Source organism: Erinaceus europaeus, chromosome 3, assembly GCF_950295315.1.
Source record: "Erinaceus europaeus chromosome 3, mEriEur2.1, whole genome shotgun sequence".
NCBI lineage: Eukaryota > Metazoa > Chordata > Mammalia > Eulipotyphla > Erinaceidae > Erinaceus > Erinaceus europaeus.
The window spans coordinates 46,180,907-46,203,246 of NC_080164.1; the positions used below are offsets into that span (position 1 = coordinate 46,180,907).

At 42.8% G+C, this 22,340-nt stretch overlaps 1 protein-coding gene across 4 annotated transcripts in view; it reads left to right on the plus strand.

Annotated features, from left to right (window-relative positions):
• The first annotated feature begins 15,115 nt into the window (after positions 1-15,115).
• Positions 15,116-22,340, plus strand: part of C3H2orf42 (chromosome 3 C2orf42 homolog) — a 41,475-nt gene continuing 34,250 nt past the window's right edge. For all 4 annotated transcript variants that reach the window (XM_060187153.1, XM_060187155.1, XM_060187157.1 and 1 more), the window contains exons 1-3: positions 15,116-15,378; positions 18,378-19,211; positions 19,894-20,004. In XM_060187153.1, coding sequence (XP_060043136.1) covers positions 15,333-15,378; positions 18,378-19,211; positions 19,894-20,004 — 991 coding nt within the window. In that variant the 5' untranslated portion in view covers positions 15,116-15,332. The remainder of the gene's footprint in view (positions 15,379-18,377; positions 19,212-19,893; positions 20,005-22,340) is intronic.

A 22,340-nucleotide genomic window follows, 5' to 3' on the forward strand; every position in this document is an offset into this window, starting at 1 on the left:
CCTGTGAGATCTTATTGAAGTTATTATTGTGTGTGAGGTTATCTATTTTTTTGGTCTCGCCATATTTTTACATTCACCTGGATATACTCATTTGTTAGATTTTTTTTTTTCTTTTTAACACTTGTTCCAGGGTCTGGGAAGATAGTTCACCAGGTAGGTTGCCTGATTTGCCTTGCATGTGGCTCAGATTCTAGCACTGGCAACACATGGGAGGGTTTAGGACCCTGGAGGAAGCTCCAGAGCCTCTCCCTTTCTGTATCTAACTGTTGGTGGTGGGGTAGTGCATGTTTGAGACTCCGACTTTGAGAGGAAAATTAAAAGGGGGTAGAGGTATTTACCACCATAAGTCAGAGCTGAGCAGTGATCTGGTCAAAACAAAAACCACCATGGTTTATATTTTGTTGCTATTTACTAAAGCAGAGAATTGGCATTCTGTAAATTTAACTCATTATGAAACTAAATCTCCTTTTCCTTATTACCTGTCCAAAATAACATTCTAATTCTAGTTTTATTCTTCTGTTTTGTCCCCGTGCTTGCCTATCTTCCTTTGTGTGTGTTAGAGTTCTATTATATTTGAAAAAGTGCCTTAAAGAAACTGAATTGGAATGGTTCCAGAGATGGCGCAGTGGATAAAACATTGGACTCTCAAGCATGAGGTCCTGAGTTCAATCCCCAGAAGCATATGTACCAGAATGATGTCTAGTTCTTTCACTTCTTTCTCGTTTACAAATAAATTTTTTTTAAAAAAACTGAATTGAATATACAGCAAGAATTATGTTTACTGTGAGCTATAGGGTGCTCTTAAGATTATAGTTAGAGGAAGAAAATGTATAGAAAATAAAAACGGGCCACATGCTGACACACCTGGTTAAGCGCACGTTACAGAGCACAAGGATCTGGGTTGAAACCCCCGTCCTCACCAGCAAGAGGAAAGGTTCACAAATGGTGAAGCAGTGCTGCAAGTGTCTCTCTGTTTCTCCCTCTCTATCTCCCCTTCCTATCAATTTCTGACTGACTATCCAGTAAATAAAGATAACAGTTTTTTTAAAAAGAATGTCTTTAAAAAAATAGAAAATAAAAAGCACACCAGTGAATGAGTGATGTTTTCTAGTGCCAGAATCACTTTTGGTTAAGAGTTAACACATTTTTTTCCAGTCAATACATTTGACTGTTCAAAACTTGAAATCAACATCCCTCCAGAACAAGTATTGAATAGCATTTGACATTAACTGGTAGTAATTAGGGAAGGAAAGTGGTCCGGGAGGTGGCGCAGTGGATAAAGCATCGTTCTCTTCAAGCATGAGGTCCTGAGTTCAGTCCCTGGCAGCACATGTACCAGAGTGATGTCTGGCTCTTTCTCCTCCTATGTTTCTCATTATTAAATAAACAAAATATTAAACAAAAACAAAAAAAAAAGCTGCCAAGTAGGCAAGAGTGAAATAGTGGACAGAAGATAGCGGAATTAAGCAAAATTTTACCTGAAGCTTTTTTTTTTTTCAAGTGGGAAGAGAGGCTTTGTGACTAATTCCACAGTGAATACTTTTTTTTTTTTTAATATTTATTCATTCCCTTTTGTTGCCCTTGTTTTATTGTAGTTATTCTTGTCGTTCTTGGATAGGACAAAGAGAAATGGAAAGGGGAGGAAGACAGAGTCAGGGAGAGAGACCCCTGCAGACCTGCTTTACCCCTTGTGAAGCGACGCCCCTGCAGGTGGGGAGCCAGGGTTCGAACCTGTATCCTTACATTGGTAGCCACGTGGTTTAACCCGCTGCTACTGCCTGACTCCCGAATACTTCCTCTTAATTAGAAGTTCAGACACCACAACCCCTGCCATGCATGAGGCTCCTGTTTAGTGCCAGGGGCTTGAACCCAGACCCTCAAGCATGGCAAAGTGTGTGCTCTCCTGAGAGCTACTTCCTTGCCCCTGGAGTGCAATTGTAATGAAATCTCTAGGTCCTTACTTTTATTTGGCTCTAGAATATAAATCGCCCCATTTATACCTATTGGATAAGCATACTTGAATACAAAACATGGGATTTGGAGGAGTTTTCTTGGAAAAACTAACGTGCTCAAGAGAAAGCTGATACTAGACAGTCCCCACCAAAAAGCTTACAGGCCTAACAATCCCCCACAGTGAAATGTACCGTTCAGTAAGTCCTCACTTTGTACACAAGTCTTCCAACAGATTTTTCCCCCCACCACAAGAGGGCTAGGGCAGTCTGGCACGTGCTATGCCAGGGATCAAATTCAAGGCCATGGGCCACCCAACAAGTTTTAAGTACTTAATTTTAAAGTAAGGACATACCTGTGTGACCAGAAATTGAAAAATTATAAAGGACATATCTAGGGAGTTGGGCGGTAGCGCAGCAGGCGCAGGTGGCGTGAAGCGCAAAGATTAGCGTAGGCTCCCGGTTCCAGTCCCTGGCTTCCCACCTCCAGAGGAGTCACTGCACAAGTGGTGAAGTAGGTCTGCAGGTGTCTTTCTCTCCGCCTCTGTTTTCCCCTCCTCCCTCCATTTTTCTCTGTCCTATCCAACAACGACTTCATCAATAACAACAATAAAGGGCAACAAAAAGGGAATAAATATCTTTGAAAGGATATATCTAAACAGCAACTGCCAGTGATTTAAAAAAAAAGCTTCTGGGGCCGGGTGGTGTGGTGGCGCACCTGGTTGAGAGCACGTATTACAATATGCAAGGACCTGAGTTCAAGCCCCCCGGTCCCCACCTGCAGGGGGAAAGCTTCATGAGGGGTGAAGCAGGGCTGCAGGTGTCTCTCTCCCTCTCTACTACCCCCTTCCCTCTTGATTTCTGGCTGTCTCTCTCCAATAAATAAAGATAATAAAAAAATTTTTTTAAAAAAAGCTACGAATTATGCTACCAGGTTAGACACATTTTCAAGACAAAAAAAGGGACTGGAGATAACCATGTAAGGAAGCCTTAGGCTTGAAGCCTCTTACAACCTGGAACACCAAGTCACCAGGAAAAAAAACCCAAATAATGAGGTGCTGGTTTTTGGTTTGTTCAATATATATACATTTAAGGAGGCAGGTGGTGGTGGACTGGGTTAAGTATGAAGCACATAAATCCTGCTTTGAGCTCTTGGCTCCCTACCAGCAGGGAGTCACTTCACAAACTTGAAGCAGGTCTGCATGTGTCTATCTTTCTCTCCTCTTTGTCTTCTCAATTTCTCTCTGCCCTATCGAACAATAGCAGCAATAACAACAAAAATGGGGGGGGGGGATGGCTGCCAGGAACAGTGGATTGTGGATGTGTAGTTCAGGCGCTGAGCCCCAGCCGATAACCCTGGAAGCATAAATAAATAATATATATATATAATTTATTATCTTTATTTATTAGATAGAGACAGCCAGAAATTGAAAGGAAGGGGGTGATAGGGATATTTTACACCTGTGACAAGTCTTGTGGAAAACACTTTCCTATAAAAATAGAGATGTTTAGGGAGTCGGGCAGTAGCGCAGCGGGTTAAGCGTATGTGGTACAAAGTGTGCAATGACCAGTGTAAGGATCCCGGTGAGCCCCCGGCTCCCCACCTGTAGGGGAGTCGCTTCACAGGCGGTGAAGCAGGTCTGCAGGTGTCTATCTTTCTCGCCCCCTCTCTGTCTTCCCCTCCTCTCTCCATTTCCCTCTGTCCTATCCAACAATGACAACAATAAAAAACAAAAAGGGAATAAATATTTTTTTAAAATAGAGATTTTTAAAGAAAAATTCCCGATAAACTAATCTCAAGATTGAAAAAGGCTATTACTGAATTAGCACAATAAGTTAAAAAGAGGGCCAGGAGATGGGTTACCAGGTAAGTGACATACTTTACCACAAGAGAGGAACAATTTAAACCGAAGCAAAGGGTAGCACTGTGAAAGGGGGAAGCTTCATGAGCGCTGTGGCTCTTCACTCCCACTATGTTCAGTGGAGCACAGATGTTACTGAAAAAAGAAGATGAGAGGAAGATGTTTGTGTATGCAGCACATGTACCAGAGTGATGTCTGGTTCTTTCTCTCTCTCCTATCTTTCTCATTAATAAATAAATAAAATCTTAAAAAAAAAAAAAAAAGAAGTTAGATTATATAAAGTCAAGCAGGAAAGGGCAGGCAAAGGGCTAACGTTTATGGGCCCAGCACGTTTCCGTTGTGCTACTTTGCTATCTAGGGCTAACGTTTAAATATAAAAATAAACACATCTGGTAAAAAATAAAAACTGTCTTGAGGGGAAAAAAAAACAAAAACCTGTGGTTCAGAAATATTGCATACCTGTGGTAGCTTAAACAAGTTTGGTACCCAATGGGCAAAATCAAAGTGGACCATACACAGTAACTCAACACGTGAGAGACAGAGTCAAACGCATAGAGCAAAAAGTGGGTGAATTCAGCACATGCTGGGGGTGAATTAAAGTGAAACTGTAGCTCAGTGGATTAAGTGCAGGTGACGCAGAGCACAAGACTGGCATAAGAATCTTGGTTCGAACCCCAGCTCCCCACCTGCAGGGGAGTCGCTTCACAGGCGGTGAAGCAGGTCACAGGTGTCTGTCTTTCTCTCCCCCTCTCTGTCTTCCCTCCTCTCTCCATTTCTGTCTGTCCTATCTAAGAACGATGACATCAATAACAACAACAATGAAAAACAAGGGCAATTGTGGTCTGGGAAGTGGTGCAGTGGTAAAGCTTTGTATTCTCAAGCATGAGGTCCTGAATTCGATCCCCAGCAGCACATGTGACAGTGATGTCTGGTCCTTTCTCCTTTTATCTTTCTCATAAATAAATAAAAATCTTAAAAAAGAAAGAAAAGAAAAAACCAAGGGCAACAAAAAGAAAATGAATAGATAAATTAAAAATTTTTTTTTTTTTAAAAACTAAAAAAAAAGTGAAACTGCATCAGGTAGGGTTAAAATGTGCAGCACGTTGGGGTGCCAGTTGTTGTGAGCAAGTGACTCCATTTAAGTTTAAACAAAAGAGAAGTTTATTCATAAAAATCACTGTGAATGTGAGGGGAGAAGTCTAGCTAAGAAAATATTCAAGAAGTCCAAAGTCCACATTAAGCTACCAAATACCACCATGTGAAGAGATCAGTTTGGAGCTACACCAACAGGAGAGTGCCATAAGGAAGGTAATCTAGTCAAGAGAGTGACCTGTTGCCAGTCCTTGCTTATATGGTCCCTGCACCCACATTCCCTTGTGAGTGTGCTCCTCTCAGGCTGATGTCATTCATATGCTAATTGTCCCAAATTCCTGTTGGAGTCACAACAGATGTTGTTGAACCTGAGTTCTGTATGTCTTTTTTTTTTTTTTTTTTTTTTTGCTTCCAAGGTGATTGCTGGGGCTCCTTGCCTGCACTATGAATCAATCCACTGTTCCTGAAGGTGGCCTCCTCCATCCCTTTTTTATTGCCCTTGTGTTTATCGTTGTTATTGGACAGAGAGAAATCGAGAGAGGAGGGGAGACAAAGAGGGGGAGAGAAAGACACCTGCAGACCTGCTTCACCACTTGTGAAGCGACCCCCCTGGAGTTGGGGAGTCAGGGGCTTCAACCTGGATCCCCTACAAAAGTCCCTGCTCTTAGAGCCATGTGCACTTAACCTGCTGTGCTACTGATGGGCCCCCTTTGTTATGTTTTATGGAAGTGCTGGGGATTTTGAAGTGCTGGGGACTTTGAAGCCTCAGGCATGGGAGTCTTCTTGTATTACTCTACTTTCTTCATCCTCAGAAAGGGTTGTGTGCTGGCTCCTTGGTGCCTTTCAGTATCTCCCAGCTTGTTTTCTGAAACTTGTCATCTCTGAACCCCCTAGTTATTTAACACACCTTTCTTTCTTTTCTTTTTTAAATTTTTAAAAAATATTTATTTTGAATAGAGACAGAGAGACATTGTGAATGGAAGGGGAAATAGTGCGGGAGAGAGACCGAAAGACACCTGCAGACCTGCTTCACCACTCATGAGTCTTTCCCCCTGCTGGTAGGGACCAGGGGCTTGAACCCAGATTCTTGTGCACTGTAATGTGTGCGCTTAACCAGGTGCGCCACCACCTGGCTCCCACACCTTCCTTTCTTGCCTTCCCCAGAAGTCACACATTTGTCCCCCCCCTTTTCTTTAAAAATTATCTTTTATTTTTTTTTATTATTATTTTTTTTTCCTCCTCCAGGGTTATTGCTGGGCTCGGTGCCTGCACCATGAATCCACCGCTCCTGGAGGCCATCTTTTTCCCCCCTTTTGTTGCCCTTGTAGCTTCGTTGTGGTTATTATTGTTGTTAATGTTGTTCGTTGTTGGATAGGACAGAGAGAAATGGAGAGAGATGGGGAAGACAGAGAGGAGGAGAGAAAGACAGACACCTGCAGACCTGCTTCGCCGCCTGTGAAGCGACTCCCCTGCAGGTGGGGAGCCGGGGGCTCGAACCGGGATCCTTACGCTGGTCCCTGCGCTTTGCGCCACATGCGCTTAACCGCTGCGCCACCGCCCGACCCCCCAAAATTATCTTTATTTATATGTTGGATAGAGACAGCCAGATACCAAAAGAGAAGAAGGGGTAGAGAGGGAAAGAGACACTGCTTCACCACTCCTAAAGCCTTCTCCCTGCATTTGGCGACCAGGATCTTGAACCTGGGTCTTTGCTCATTGTAACATGTGCATTCAACCAGGTGCACCACCACCCAGCCCCTATTTACTTATTTATTGCCTCCAGGGTTATCACTGTGACTCAGTGCCTGCACTATGTATCCACTGCTCCAAGAGACACCCCCCCCCCCATTTTTGTTGCCCTTGTTGCTGTGGGATAGTACAGAGAGAAATTGAGAGAGGAAGGGAAGACAGAGAAGGGAAGAAAAGGACACCTGCAAACCTGCTTCACCGCTTGTGAAGTGACACCACTGCAGGTAGGGAGCCAAGGACTCAAACTGGAATCCTTGAGCTGGTCCTTGCACTTCACACAACGTGCACTTAACCCACCGCGCTACCGCCTGGCCTCTTATTTATTTATTTATTTATTTATTTATTTATTTATTTATTTGTTTATTTATTATTTTATTTATTCCCCCCGTATTTATTTATTTTAAATAATTTATTTCTTTATTGGGGAATTAATGTTTTACATTCAACAGTAAATACAATAGTTTGTACATGCATAACATTCCCCAGATTCCCATTTAAAAATACAACCCCCACTATGTCATTCATCATCTTTTATGGACCTGTATTTATTTATTTTTAAGGAGAGCACTGCTCAGCTCTGGTTTATGGTGTTGGTGGTGATGGGGTGGGGGTTAACTTGGGGCTTTGGAGCCTTAGGCACTAGAGTCTCTTTGCATAACCATTATACTATCTACCCATACCCATTCGCCCCTCCCTTTTCATCATACCGTACTCCACTAGTAGTGGGTTCAGTAAATAGTCAATTCTGAAGTCAACCACATCAGCCTTTCTCCAAACTCCTTGTTCTTTCTCCACTACATTGTATTGGCCTCCCATCCAACTCCACATTTAATGTGAAGTGTGTTCGTAGAGGACCATAATGGTGAGAAAAGTTAGTGGATAATTATTGGTATTAGGTAAAAAAGAACTGTGAATATTTGCTTTAATGTTCAAATAGCAGCCTTCAAAAAAGAAGAAACTACAACTCCCATCAGACAACGCGAGTCAAAGTGGGCGGGTAAGCATCGCGCGTGGACAGCCCTGACCAATAACGATCATTGTTACAACGAACTGCTTGGGCCCGTTTGTAAAGGGCCGTGGCAGGCGAAGAGAGAGGAGGTGAGGGTGGTCTTCAGCTTTGGACTTTGGGACTACAGTGGGTGTGTGTGTATGACAATAGTGGCTGTGTGTGTATGTGTGTGAGAGCCTACAGTGGCTGTGTGTGTGTGTGTGTGTGTGTGTGTGTGTGTGTGTGTGTGTGTGTGTGTGAGAGAGAGAGAGAGAGAGACAGTGTCTGTGTGTGTATGCGTGGGAAGAGTCGGGGGGGCACCAGGCAGGTAAAGGGGCTGAGTTGACTTAGCACGGGGGAGGTAGTGGCACAAGTTGTATAGAAGTGGAGATCGCTTTGGAGAACATGTCCAAGAAGCAGGGTGTAGACCAGGTGATGTTTCTGCTTGGGCCATATTTAGGACCGGAAGTGTGCGGTTGCGCGGGGAGCATGTCGGGAAGCAGGTCGCCCTGCGGTATGTCTGCGGGCTGTGGAGACCCGGAAGCGGGGTGGTAGGTACGCGCCCTGTGGGGGCCCCACCGTCTCGCCGTTATTCTGAGGCAGTGAAGGGATAATTAATCACCCTAGACCAGGGCTCTCTAGTTGCAGTTTAGGCCCCGCCCCTTGTAGCTTGGAATTCAGTCGATTTCAAACTTAAGTGAGGTCCCTTGCCGGTGGTGGATGTGAGGCATTTAGCAAACCTCTGCTTTCTGAAGTGGTTTCTTTATCCAAGAGCTGATGATGTCTAAGGTGGGTAAATAGTACCAACTTCACAGGATCGTGATGAGAAAACAATGCCCAAATAATAAGTGTGCGAGATGTCGTCATGCAGAGTGCACTCAGTCAATGTTTTGTTCTTTCTGTGGTGAACATTTCTCTTTACTTACTGTGCTTCACAAGTATAAACAGTATCTACCACACGTGATGGCGTTGTAGTCATAGTCAAATGACATCTGGATGAAAAACCTCCAGATCTAAGGAGCCTTCATGGTTAGTTCCACAGAGAGCACCTGTCCCTTTACACTCTTGATGAATGTTCTCGTAACTTGCCAAGGAGACATTGTTCTATATAAGCAGATTAAAATACAGGTTCTTTACCTGTCATCCTTCTTGATTGTTTTATGCTTTCAGTATAGAATTTGTAATAAATGATAGTAATACAAGTCTAAAGTTCATATAATACAGGGTGGAGGAGATAGCATACCTTTTATGCACAAAGACTCTCAAGTCTGAGACTCCAAAGTCCCAGGTTCAATCCCCCACACTATAAACCATACCTGAACAGTGTTCTGGAAAACAAACAAACAAACAAAACCACATATAGTTCAAGAATAAAATGTTACATCTCCCACTTTCTACTTTTCACGTTCCTTGTATGTCTTTTCCTTTTTCCAAACCAAGAATATCATTCATTAAATACTAGACCTTTTTTTTTTTTACATATATATATATATATATTTTTTTTTTCTTTTTTTAACCAGAGCACTCATTAGTTCTGTCTGATAGTAGTGCTGGGAATTGAACCTGGAACATGGGAACCTCAGACATGGAAATCCTTTTGAATCATGCTCTTTCACCTGGTCGGTGGATAAGGTTTCGGACTCTCAAGCATGAGGTCTCAAGTTCAGTTCCTGGCATCAAATGTGCCAGAGTGATGCTCTGGTTCTCTCTCTCTTTTTTTTTTTTTAGTATTTTATTTATTTATTTATTTATTTATTTATTTTGTTGCCCTTGTTGTTTTATTGTTGTAGTTACTGATATCGTTGTTGGATAGGACGGAGAGAAATGGAGAGAGGAGGGGAAGACAGAGAAGGGGAGAGAAAGATAGACACCTGCAGACCTGCTTCACCGCCTGTGAAACGACTCCCCTGCAGGTGGGGAGCCGGGGGCTTGAACCAGGATCCTTAACGCAGGTCCTTGCACTTTGTGCCACCTGCGCTTAACCCACTGCGCGACCGCCCAACTCCCTTGTTCTCTCTTTTATACATAGGTAAGTTTTTTTTTTTTTTTTGCCTCCAGGGTTATTGCTGGGGTTCGGTGCTGGCACCACAAATCCATTGCTCCTAGAGGCCATTTTTTTCCCCTGTGTTACCCTTGTTGTTTTATCTTTGTTGTGATTATTATTATTGTTGTTGCTGTCGTTGGATAGGACAGAGAAATCGAGAGAGGAGGGAAGTCAGAGGGGAGAGAAAAATAGACACCTGCAGACCTGCTTCACCACCTGTGAAGCGACTCCCCTGCAGGTGGGGAGCCGGGGGCTCCAACCGGGACCCTTACTCCGCATCCTTGCGCTTCATGCCATGTGCGCTTAACCCGCTGTGCTACCGCTCGACTCCCGATAAGTATATATTTTAAATTAGAGACAACTAGAAGTCGAGAGGGGAGGGGAAGATACATAGCGAGGGAGACAAAGAGACACCTGCAACAGTGCTTCACCACTTGCAAAGCTTTACCCCTGCAGGCGGGGATCAGGGGCTGGAACAGGGTCCATGGGCATTGTAACATGTGTGCTAAAATACCTAGGCCACCACCCAATCCCTAAATATTTTTAAAGAATAATAATTATTATGCTGTGGCTGGGGCAATAGAACAACTGGTAGAACATTTGGACTTTCATGCCTGAGGTTCCTGTTTAAATTGCTTGTACCACACATGCCGTAGTGTTGTTCAGCTTTGTCTCTCCTCTCTGCTTTATGTGAAACTCATGTAATAGATAAAATTAATCTGGGGGTCGGACGGTGGCACAACAGGTTAAGCACACATAGTACGGAGTGCAAGGACACTTGCAAAGATCCTGGTTCAAGTCCTCCACCTGTAGGGGAGTCGCTTCGCAAGCAGTAAAGCAGTTTTGCAGGTGTCTTTCTCCTCTATCTTCCTCTCCCCTCTCAATTTTTCTCTATCCAATAAAACAGAAAAAAAAAAAAAGGCCACTAGGAGCAGTGGATTCGTGGTACAGGCACTGAGCCCCAGTGATAACCCTGGAGGAATAATAATAATGAAATTAATATTTAAAAAAGCCAATATGCTATCTTTCCAGCCCTACTTTGTAATATATCTTGATACTACTGTCCCTTAATTTTTTTTTTTTTATTATCTTTATTTACTGGATAGAGACAGCCAGAAATCGAGAGGGAAGGGGTTGATAGAGAAGGAGAGACAGACACCTGCAGCCCTGCTTCACCTCTTACAAAGCATTCCCCCTGTAGGTGGGGACTGGGGGCTCAAACCTGGGTCCTTGTGCACCTATCATGTGCACTCAACCAGGTGTGACATCACCTGGCCCCTTACTGTCCCTTATAAAGTCATATATATCCCATTCTTTTTTTTCTTCTTTACTACCAGGGGTTTGGTGCCTACTGCTCCTAGCATCCTTTTTTTCTCTCTCTCCTTCCTTTCCCTATTTTTCTGATAGAAGCAGAGAAATAGAGGAGCAAGGGGCGGGGGGAGGGGTGGGGGTGGGGAGAGGTAGAAAGGTATTGTAGCACTGTTCCATGACTTTTGTATGTGCAGACTTGGGGCTTGAACCTGGGTCCCTGTGCATGGTATTGTGCACCCTGTCCTGTGCACCACTTGCCCTGTCACATTGTTTATTTATAAGAGAGAGACATCAAAACACCACTCTGTTCTGACATATGAATGCCCAGGGATTAAGCCTGTGCAACCTGTGCCCTCAGGCATGAAAGTTCTGTGCTTTTAATTTACTGAACTATTTTTCTGCTCTGTCTGATTGGTTTTTTGTTTTTTTTTTTTTTGCTTCCAGAGCTTCAGTATTCCCAGTGACTTTTTTTTCTTTCCCTTGTAGAGGGTGAGAAACAGGGAGAGAAGACCAAAAAGAAAAATACCATAGCGCTGCTCCGTCACTGGTGAAGCTTCCCCTTTGCTTAGGGCTCCCATGGGATGGGTGGGTGTTGAACCTGAGGGATCATGCACGGTGAAGTATGCACTCTACCAAGTGAGCTGTCTCTTCACTTCCCTATCTCATTCTTTTTTTTCTTCATCTGCCAGAGCACTGCTTTGCTCTGGCTCATGGTGGTGCAGGGGATTGAACATGGAACTTTGGAACCTCATACATGAGAATCTCTTTGCATAACCATTATGCTATCTTACGCACCTCATTCTTTTTAATGGCTTTATGGTGATATATTGTGTTATACTATAATTGTTTGTTCAACTCTTACACTTTTTGTATTCTTTTTTCTTTCTTTTTTTTTTTTTTAAACAGCTCTGGCTTATGGTGGTATGGGAGATTAAACCTGAGACTTTGGAGCCTCAGGCATGAGAGTCTGTTTGCATAACCATTATGCTATCTACCCTCTGTCCTCTAGTCTTTTTTTTTTTTTTTTTTTAACATTTTTAAAAATTTATTTATAAAATGGAAATATTGACAAGACCATAGGACAAGAGTATATTGCCCAACTTCCCTTTGGAGAAAGGAACAGCCCCTACCATTGTTGATCCACATTGAGGGGAAGGTTCTGTAGGGGTCCAAGAGGGGTCCATTATGTTGTTCCTGATGGAGATGACCGGTGGCACTGGAGAGAGGGATCTGTTAGAGGTCTAGGCCCATCATGTCTGTGTGGGAATCCCAGAACTCCCTGACTAGGCCCCAGGTAATGTGGATTTTTTCTATTCTTTTCCAATATAGATGAACAACTTTTGATTGCATACCTTTATACATACTTCACTGGACTAGCATACTGCTTTGCCATGTGTACAACTCAGATTCAAGCCCATCCCCCAGCACATTGAAGGAAGCTTTGGTGCTGTGGTCTTTCACTGTGTCTATCTCTCTGCCATAAAAAATGTAACCATAATATCTTAAATGTAGATTTACATTTATTTTATTTATACCTCTTTGAAGAAGATGCTGTAGTTTACGCTTCTACCAACCATCTAGGATTCCAGTTTCACTTCATTCTCATAAATACATTTCATGGTAACAGTTCACCAACTATTTTACATACCACTGTTTTCTTTTCTCTCTCTTTCAATCCTTTGGCATGAAATTCTTTTGCACGCCATTATGCTGTCTTCCCTACCCAATACTTTTTTTTTAAGTATATTTTTTAAATATTTTATTTATTTTATTTTTGAGAGAGATGCAAAAGACAGAAAGACTGAGAGAGAAAAACCAGAGCACTGCTCAGCTCTGGCTTATGGTGGTACGGGGGATTGAACCTGGGACTTTGGAGCTTCAGGCATGAGAGTCTCTTTACTTAACCACTATGCTATCTACCCCCACCCTATTTTTCATTCTTTTTTACTTCAGAGATCTAAAGACAGAGAGGGAAATAGAGTCAGAGAGAGAGACATCATAGTACTTCATTTTTAAAATCTATTTTTAATTATTTCCGTTTGTTGCCCCCCCCCTTTTTTTGCCTCCAGGGTTATTGCTGGGGCTCAGTGCCTGCACCATGAATCCACTGCTCCTGGAGGCCATTTTTTCCCCCTTTTTGTTGCTCTTGTTGTAGCCTTGTTGTGGTTATTATTATTGTTGTTGATGTCATTCGTTGTTGGATAGGACAGAGAAATGGAGAGAGGAGGGGAAGACAGAGACGGGGAGAGAAAGACACATGCAGACTTGCTTCACCACCTATGAAGCGGCTACCCTGCAGGTGGGGAGCCAGGGGCTTGAACCAGGATCCTTATGCCAGTCCTTGTGCTTTGCGCCATGTGCGCTTAACCTAACCAGATGCGCTACCGCCCGACCCCCTCCCTTTTTTTTTTAATGTTATAGTTATTTTTGTTGTTGTTTTTGGATAGGACAGAGAGAAATGAAGAGAGGAGGGGAAGACAGAGAGGGGGAGAGAAAGACACCCGCAGACTTGCTTCAGCGTTTGTGAAGTGACTCCCCTGCAGGTGGGGAGCCAGGGCTTAAACCAGGATCCTCAAGCCGGTCTTTGCGCTTAGTGTCACCTGCGCTTAACCACCTGACTCTCATCATAGTACTTCTTTGCCATAAGTGGGGCCTTGCATGCAGGAAAGTGAGCCCCACCCTAGAGGTTCCAGTACTGGGGGAAATATAGTCTTCATAGAGGAAGCGGGAGGTTCCTGCTGTTTTAGGATTTAAGAAGACAATAGATAGTTATTGCTATAATCACATTATTTGGAAATTGGGTTAACTTTGAAATAAATATTCCTTTGTTAGGATTTGCTGTATCATACACAACACCACTGTAATTTATGTCCTTTGACATTATTTGTATAAATCTGTGCTGCCAGTTGCTTCTGTTCTTCTTGGTCTAAGCTTTTAACAGAGTCAACATATCAAAGACTCAGCCTATGTATTAAAAAGACTCAGTCTGTGATTTTAAAAGTTTGAGACAATCAATTTTTCCCCTCTCATTAATTAGAAAGTAATTAATCTGACTACAAATTGATAGGAGTGTACATAAACAACATTCCCACCACCAAAAGACTGTGTCCCATCCATCCCCCCATCCTCCCCCCTCCCATGAAGCTGAACATCCACCTTCACACTCAACCCAGGGTTTTTACTTTGGTGCCCTACTCCAATAATTTTTTTTTAAGTTAAAAAATAAAAAAAAGAAAGAAAGAAAGATATGGTGGTCTGGGAGGTGGCGCAGTGATAAAGCATTGGATTCTCAAGCATGAGGTCCTGAGTTCGATACCTGGCAGCATATGTGCCAGAGTGATGTCTGGTTCTTTCTCTTTCCTCCTATCTTTCTCATAAATAAATTAAATCTTTTTTTAAAAAAGAAAGATATGAGGAGAACATGAAAGAACCAGTCACTCTGGTACATGTGCTGCTGGGGATTGAACTCAGGACCTCATGCTTAAGAGTCCAATGTCTGGGAGTCGGGTGGTAGCACAGTGGGTTAAGCGCACGTGGTGCAAAGCATAAGGACCAGCATAAGCATCCTGGTTCGAGCCCCTGGATCCCCACCTGCAGGGGAGTCACTTCACAGTAGTGAAGCAGATCTGCAGGTGTCTGTCTTTCTCTCCCCCTCTGTCTTCCCCTCCTCTCTCCATTTCTCTCTGCTTGTCTAACAATGACGACATCAATAACAACAACAATAATAACTATAACAACAATAAAAAAACAACGGCAACAAAAGGCAAAATAAATATTAAAAAATAAAAGAGTCCAATGTGTTATCCACTGTGCCACCTCCTGGACCGCCCTATTCTGATTTCTTAAAAAGGGGGGAGAGAAAAAAAATAAATAAATAAAAGGGGGGAGAGAAGAATCAAAGTATCACTGTTGCACATCTCAGTGCCTGGGATTGAAGCTGGAACCTCATGAATTCAAGTCCTGTGCTCTAATACTGAGCAATTTCCCTGACCTTTAATCTTTCTGGTTTCTTGGCGCCACCCCCAATCTTTCTGGTTTCTAAGAGTTTCCGATTATCCAAACTTTGCATAAGTTTAATTTTTTTTTTCTCTTGCTTTACTTATAGACTGCAAGATCTTCACTGAGGGCAGTGGGAATCTTCTTCCACTATGGAATGTTGAGCCGGAGCTTTACCATTGGTTGGCCCAGGAGGTAGCAGAATGTCTGCATTGTTACACCATAGAGTTCAAACTTCAACAGACACGAAGTTAAGGAGTATCATTTACTTCGCAAATGAGTATGCCTTCGCCTGTCATCTGTGATCATCACAAACTAATGAAATATCTTTTAGATTTTACATGTTCAGATTATACTGTTTTGGACATGCTGTGGCAGCTGATACAGGTAGGAGTACACTGAGTTTTATGAGAAATAGTGGAAGGAGAAACATCTTACCTTTCTTACTTTCTAATTTTTACTCAAATTAAACGTGTATGTAAAGATTAATTTCACTAGTCTAAGGTAGGGGTAGATAGCATAATAGTTATGCTAAGAGACTCATGCCTGAGGTTCCAAAGCCCCAGGTTCAGTTCTCCCACACCACCATCAGCCAGAGATGAGTAGTGCTCTGGTAAATACAGTATATTTAAAAAGAAAACATAACTACTTTGACCTATTTCTCCCCTTAAATGAATCTGTTGAATGATAATAATAACCCAGGGTGTGGGAGACAGCATGATAGTGATGCAAAATGATTCTCATGGGAGTCTGGTGGTAGCACATGTGGCACAAAGCTCAAGGACCCGAGTAATGATCCCGGTTCGAGCCCCGGCTCCCCACCTGAAGGGGAGTCGATTCACAAGAGGTGAAGCAGGTCTGCAGGTGTCTTTCTCCCCCCCTCTCTGTATTCCCTTCTCTCTGTCCTATCCAACAATAATAATCACGCTAACAAGGGCAACAAACTGGGGAAAATGGCCTCCAGGAGCAGTGGATATGTGGTGCAGGCACCAAGCTCCAGTGATAACCCTGCAGGCAAAAAAAAAAAAAGACTGCTTCACCACTCATGAAGCTTCCCCCCTGCAGGTGGGACCAAGGGCTTGAACCAGGGTCCTTGTGCACTATGATGTGTGTGCTCAACCAGGTGTGACACCAACTGGCCCCCTGAAGTGCTAATATCCCTACACCACAATCACTGGCTGCCTTCACCTTTTCAGCCTCCTTCCTCCCCTGATAAGTTTTTTGCAGATACAGTTTGAAAGTAGTGGATAGTCTGTTTTTTGTTTGTTTTTAATTTGCTAGGGCCCATACATGTACCACCACTGAGCGAACTCCCTGAACCAGTTCTTTCATTACTTTAAAGAGAGTGAGAAACAGAAAGAAGGGTTCACCACAGCACTGCTTCACTATGCATGGAGCTCCTCAGGTGCCAGCAGTAGTGTTTTTGCCTTTTTTTCCCCAGACAGGCAGAGAGAAAGTAAAAGTTCATAGCACTGAAGTTTCTTTCAATGCAGTTAGGACCAAGCTTGAACCTGGGTTGCACACATGGTAAAAAAGCATGTTATCATGGTCCCGGAGGTGGTGCAGTGATAGAAGCTTTGGACTCTCAAGCATGAGGTCCTGAGTTCAATCCCCTTTAGCACATGTGCCAGAGTGATATCTGGTTCTTTTTCTCTCCTATCTTTCTCATTAATAAATAAATAAAATCTTTAAAAAAAAAAAGCATGTTATCAGAGGCCAGGTGGTGGTACACCTGCTTAAGCGCACATAGTACTAAGCACAAGCACCTGAACAAAGATCCTGGTTCAAGCCTCTGACCTCCACCTGCAGGGGGTATGCTTTAGAAGCAGCAAAGCAGATCTGCAGGTGTCTTTCTCCCTCTGTTTTTATTTACTTATTTATTTTTAATTTTTTTGTATTATCTTTATTGGATAGAGAAAGCCAGAAATCAAGAGGGGTGGAGAAGATAGGGAAGGAGAGAGACAGAGAGACACCTGCAGCCCTGCTTCGCCACTTGTGAAGCTTTCCCCCTGCAGGTGGGAAATGGGGACTTGAACCTGGGTCCTTGCACACTCTAATGTGAGTGCTTAACCAGGTGCGCCACCACCTGGCCCCTTTTTCTCTCCCTCTGTATCTCCCCTTCCTCTTTGAATTTCTCTCTGTCCTATCCAATAAAAAAATTTTAAAAAGATGGTCACCAAGCCTGTCTCTCTCTTTCCCTAGTGGAGCAGGGCTCTGGGGAAGCAGGGCTCCAGGATGCATTGGTGGGACCATCTGTCCAGGGAAGTCCAGTGGGCATCATGATAGCATTTGGAACGTGGTGGCTAAAAAAGAGTTAAGACTGAAAGCAGAACAAATTGTTGACTAATCATGAACCTAAAGGCTGGATTAGTGCAGATGAAGATTTGGAGGTCTCCATTTTGTAGATAGTTAGTAGGCCTATTTTAGTTATATTCCAAAGGGCCCATGACTATACTGGTGGGTTTTTTTTTTTCTGAGCCTGACCTCTGATGTGCAGGTGGACCCATGTTATTGTCTGGAGAGATGATATCATGGCTGGAAAAAGGGCTAGAAAGCTGGATCAGGGAAGAGAGTAGCTCCCAAATATGGGAAAGGTGTGTAAACGGTGTTGACTGTAAACCCCATCGATTTGATCTGATCCGGGGCCCATATTCAGCTTAGGAGCCTATGTGACCTCTTTTGATTTTATTTTATTTTGCCTCCATTGTTGTTGCTGGAGCTTGGTGCCTTCACCATGAATCCACTGTTCCTCGAGGCTATTTTTCCCCCTTTTGTTGCCCTTGCTGTTTTATTGTTGTATTTATTATTTTGTTATTGATGTCATCGTTGTTGGATAGGACAGAGAGAAAAGGAGAGAGGAGGGGAAGACAGAGCGGGGGAAAGAAAGAGAGACATCTGCAGACCTGCTTCACCACTTGCGAAGTGACTCCCCTGAAGGTAGGGAGCCATTGGCTTGAACCGGGATCCTTACTCGGGTCCTTGCACTTTGCGCCACCTGCGCTTAACCCGCTGTGTTACTGCCTGACTCCCAAGGACCCAGTTTCAAGGTCCTAGTCCTGCAGTGGGAAAGCTTCACAAGTGTGAAAGCAGGGCTGCAGGTGTCTTTCTGTCTCTCTCCCTTTCTGTATCTCTACCCTTCTCAATTTCTCTGTTCTCTATCCAATAATGAAGATCAAAATTAAAAAGAGAGAGAGAAAAGGAGAGCACCAGGGGCTTGAACCTGGCTCCTTGCCCACTGCAGTATGTGCACTCAACCAAGTGTGCCACCACCCCGCCTCCCCTTAACTTCTTTACCCTCCACTCTGTATACTTGAATGTGGTATGTGACTTAACTGTGCATATGCGGACATGTATATTGATACTAATGAGCTTATTGCGTTTTCTAGGACCCTTGAAAATGGAACCAACCTCCCTGAGGACTAAAGTCCCAGCTTTCTTATCTGATCTGGGGAAAGCCACACTAAGGGGAATCAGAAAGTGTCCCCGATGTGGCACATACAATGGGACCCGGGGACTCAGCTGTAAGAATAAAACATGTGGAACCATATTCCGTTATGGTGCACGGAAGCAACCTAGTATTGAAGCTGTCAAAATCATCACAGGTTCTGATCTGCAGGTTTACTCAGTACGGCAAAGAGATCGGGGCCCTGATTACAGATGCTTTGTGGAATTAGGTGTTTCAGAGACAACAATCCAGACTGTGGATGGCACCATCATCACTCAGCTAAGTTCTGGACGGTGTTATGTCCCCTCATGTCTGAAAGCGGCCACCCAGGGTGTTGTGGAAAACCAGTGCCAGCACATCAAGCTGGCAGTGAACTGCCAAGCAGAGGCCACCCCTCTGACCTTAAAGAGCTCGGTCCTGAATGCAATGCAGGCCTCCCCAGAAACCAAGCAAACCATCTGGCAGTTGGCCACGGAACCCACAGGTCCTTTGGTACAGAGAATCACTAAAAACATTTTGGTGGTGAAATGCAAGACAAGCCAGAAGCATAGTTTGGGATATTTGCATACATCCTTTGTGCAGAAAATCAGCGCCAAGAGCTTGTCTGAGCGCCGCTTCTTCTGCTCCTGCCAGACTCTGAAATCACATAAGTCGAATGCCTCCAACAATGAGGCCGCCCAGAGATGCATTCATTTCTTTGCTTGCATCTGTGCCTTCGCCAGTGATGAGACATTGGCTCAGGAATTCTCAGACTTCCTAAATTTTGATTCTAGCGGTAGGTGGTATGGTTGACACTGTTACTGTTTTTCTGAAAAGGCAATGAAAGATTATGGATGGCATTTGGAGATTATCCTTTCTAGCAAGCTTCAGAAGCAGTTGCTAGATAACTCAAATGAAAAACATTTGTTCTTTTTAAAAATTAATTAATTGATTAATTCCCTTTTGTTGCCCTTGTTTTATTGTTGTAGTAGTTGTTGGAAAGGGGTGGAAAAGGCAAAAGGGGCTGGGAAGGTAGAAACTTCCTTAGCAACTGTTGTGAGGGTTTTAACTGGTAGGATTAATGATACCCTGCAGGCAGGGAGGGTCTTGAGGGTAGAAAGAAGATAGATCAAAGGAATGGAATGGGAGGGGATCTTTCAGGCAAAGCAATGATTATGTAGATAGGCCATAGTATCAGGAATGCAGGGTGGAGCAGGGGGAGCTGGCTTAATGCTTTGTGAGGCTCCTCACAATTTCCCCGACAGATAAAAGCTTCCAACATTTGAGCTTTACATTGGCGTTACATGGCAGTTGAGTCTTCTGTCAGTAGTAGAGAAAAACATGTTTTGGAACTTACTTCAAAGCAGTCACTTCATAATTTTGTTTGTGTTTGACTTTTTAAAATTAACTTTTGCTTAGGTAGGAGCCATGCTTATTCTTGGATAGAATCAATAATTTAAAAATCTGTTATATTTTAGGTCTTAAAGAGATTGTTGTGCCTCAGTTAGACTGCCATTCAGAATCAACAGTGTCGACTTGTGAGTCTTCTGCCTCTAAATCAAAGAAGAGAAAAAAAGATGAAGTATCTGGTGAGAAGTTGTTGGCTTTTTTTTTTTTTTTTGATAGTTTTATGTTTAGAGATTGTTTGACTATGCTTTATGGCTTTTCCTGATTTTTAAACATTACAAGAAATAGTTTTCATTTTCATGTGTGTTTGTGTCTATATGTGTATCTATATGTGCACACACACTCACACACATGTTACTAGGGCCTCATGCATGTGTTAATTCACTGCTCCTGGTTACCTTTTCAATCAAAGAGAGATAGAAACAGAGAGAGGAAGAGACACCATAGTTCTATATGATATGGTACTGGAACTTAACTCTGGGTTGTATGCATGGCAGGGTAGACATCCTATCTGGTGAGTCCCCTCTCTGGGTCAAAATCAATTTTTTGTTATTTTTTTTTTCTTGAAAAGTTTATTATTATTATTATTATTATTATTTTCATTTACTTGATAGAGACAGCCAGAAATCAAGAAGGAAGGAGATGATAGGGAGAGAGACACTTGCAGTCCTGCTTCATCACTTGCAGGTGGGAACTAGGGGCTCGAACCTGGGTCCTTGCAAACTATAACATGTGCATTCAACCAGGTGTGCCACCACCTGGCCCCTTGAAAAAATTTTTATATTCTGTTGATGATTTCATTATCCGGACAAGCTAAGAGTTGATATTATGGCCAAATATCAAATTCAACCAAGTTCTTTTATTGTGTATGGTTTATTTATCCCTTAAACATTTAGACTAGTCTTATTATACACTGTCTTAGAAGGGTGTTAAGAAATAGGGTTGGGGGTTCAGGCAGTGGGGCACCTGGTAGTGCAAATATGTTGCAATTTCCAACCCCCCTGGTTTAAGCCCCTGATGTCCAGAGAGAAGTTTCACGAGTAGTAATGTAGTGCTGCAGGTGTCTCTTTCTCAATCATTTCTCTATCAATTTCTCTGTCTATATCCAATAAATAAATATTTTTTAAAAATAATATAGAGGGGCTCGGGCGGTAGCACAACAGGTTAAGTGCACATGGTACAAAGTGCAAAGACTGGCGTAAGGATCCCGGTTTGAGCCCCCAGCTCCTCATCTGCAGGGGGTCACTTCACAAGTGCTGAAGCAGGTCTGCAGGTGTCTGTCTTTCTCTCCTCCTCTGTGTCTTCCCCTCCTGTCCATTTCTCTGTCCTATCAAATAATAATATCAATAATATCCACAATGTTAAACAACGAGGGCAGCAAGAGGGAAAAAATATTCTCCAGGAGCAGTGGATTCGTGGTTCAGGCACCGAACCCCAGCAATAACCCTGGAGGCAAAAAAAAAAAAAAGTAATATAGAGTCAGAGAAGGGTAGATATTGTAATGGTTATGCAAAGAGAGTCTCATGCCTGAAGCTCCAAAGTTCCAGGTTCAATCTGCTGCACCATTATAAGACAGAGCTGAGCAGTGCTCTGGTTATAATTTTAAAAAAGAAGTAATATAGTGTTTTAAAAATATATGATAGTGATTAATTTATTATATATATATATTTAGATTTTTATTTACTCATATTGATAGAGACAAACTGAGAGGGAAGGAGAGAGGTAGGGAGACAGAGATAGCTGCAGACCTGCTAGACCACTTGTGAAGCTTTCCCCTGCAGGTGGGTCCTTGTGCACTGTAATGTGTTTGCTTAATCAGGTGTGCCAGTGCCTGGCCCCATGATTAATTATATTTTCATACTTACTTAGGAATATAACTTCTTAATTATATTTTCAAAATGTGGTACCAAATATATATATGATATATATATATACTGGCAAACTAATTTTTGCAAGGAGGGAAATAGTCCAGAGGCAGAAACAATGTTCAGACCTACTTCCTTGTACCTTTGTTTTAGGGAATATTTACACAGGTAGGAAGAGGGGCTTGAAACTTCTATTTTGTGTCTTTCTTTATAAACAAGAGGGGGCCAAAAACAAAACAAAAAAAGATGAAGAAGAAAGAAAAAAAGCAGAAGGGGGTCAGAGAAATAGCTCAATTGGATAGTGTGCTGCTTTGCCATGTTTGCAAGCCAGGCTCAAGCCTGGCCCCCACTACATTGAGGGAAATTTGCCCACCGTGTCTTTTTCATTATCTCTCTGCCTCTCTGCTTTCTCTGTCTGTATCTAAAAACAAACCAAAACACCAAAGCAGGAGGTAGCTATTAGGGTAAGTAGGATAAGACCTTAAGGCTGTCAAGTCACCTGGCTTTCTGAATTTTCTGTGTATTTTTCCCACTATAACAGGTGTAAAGCTCCTGATTGCCAGGAAGATATCCTTTTTCATTTCTTTCTTTTTATTTATGTATTTTAATAAGAAAGAATCAGCATCACTCAGATGTTCAAACTCTGGACCTCA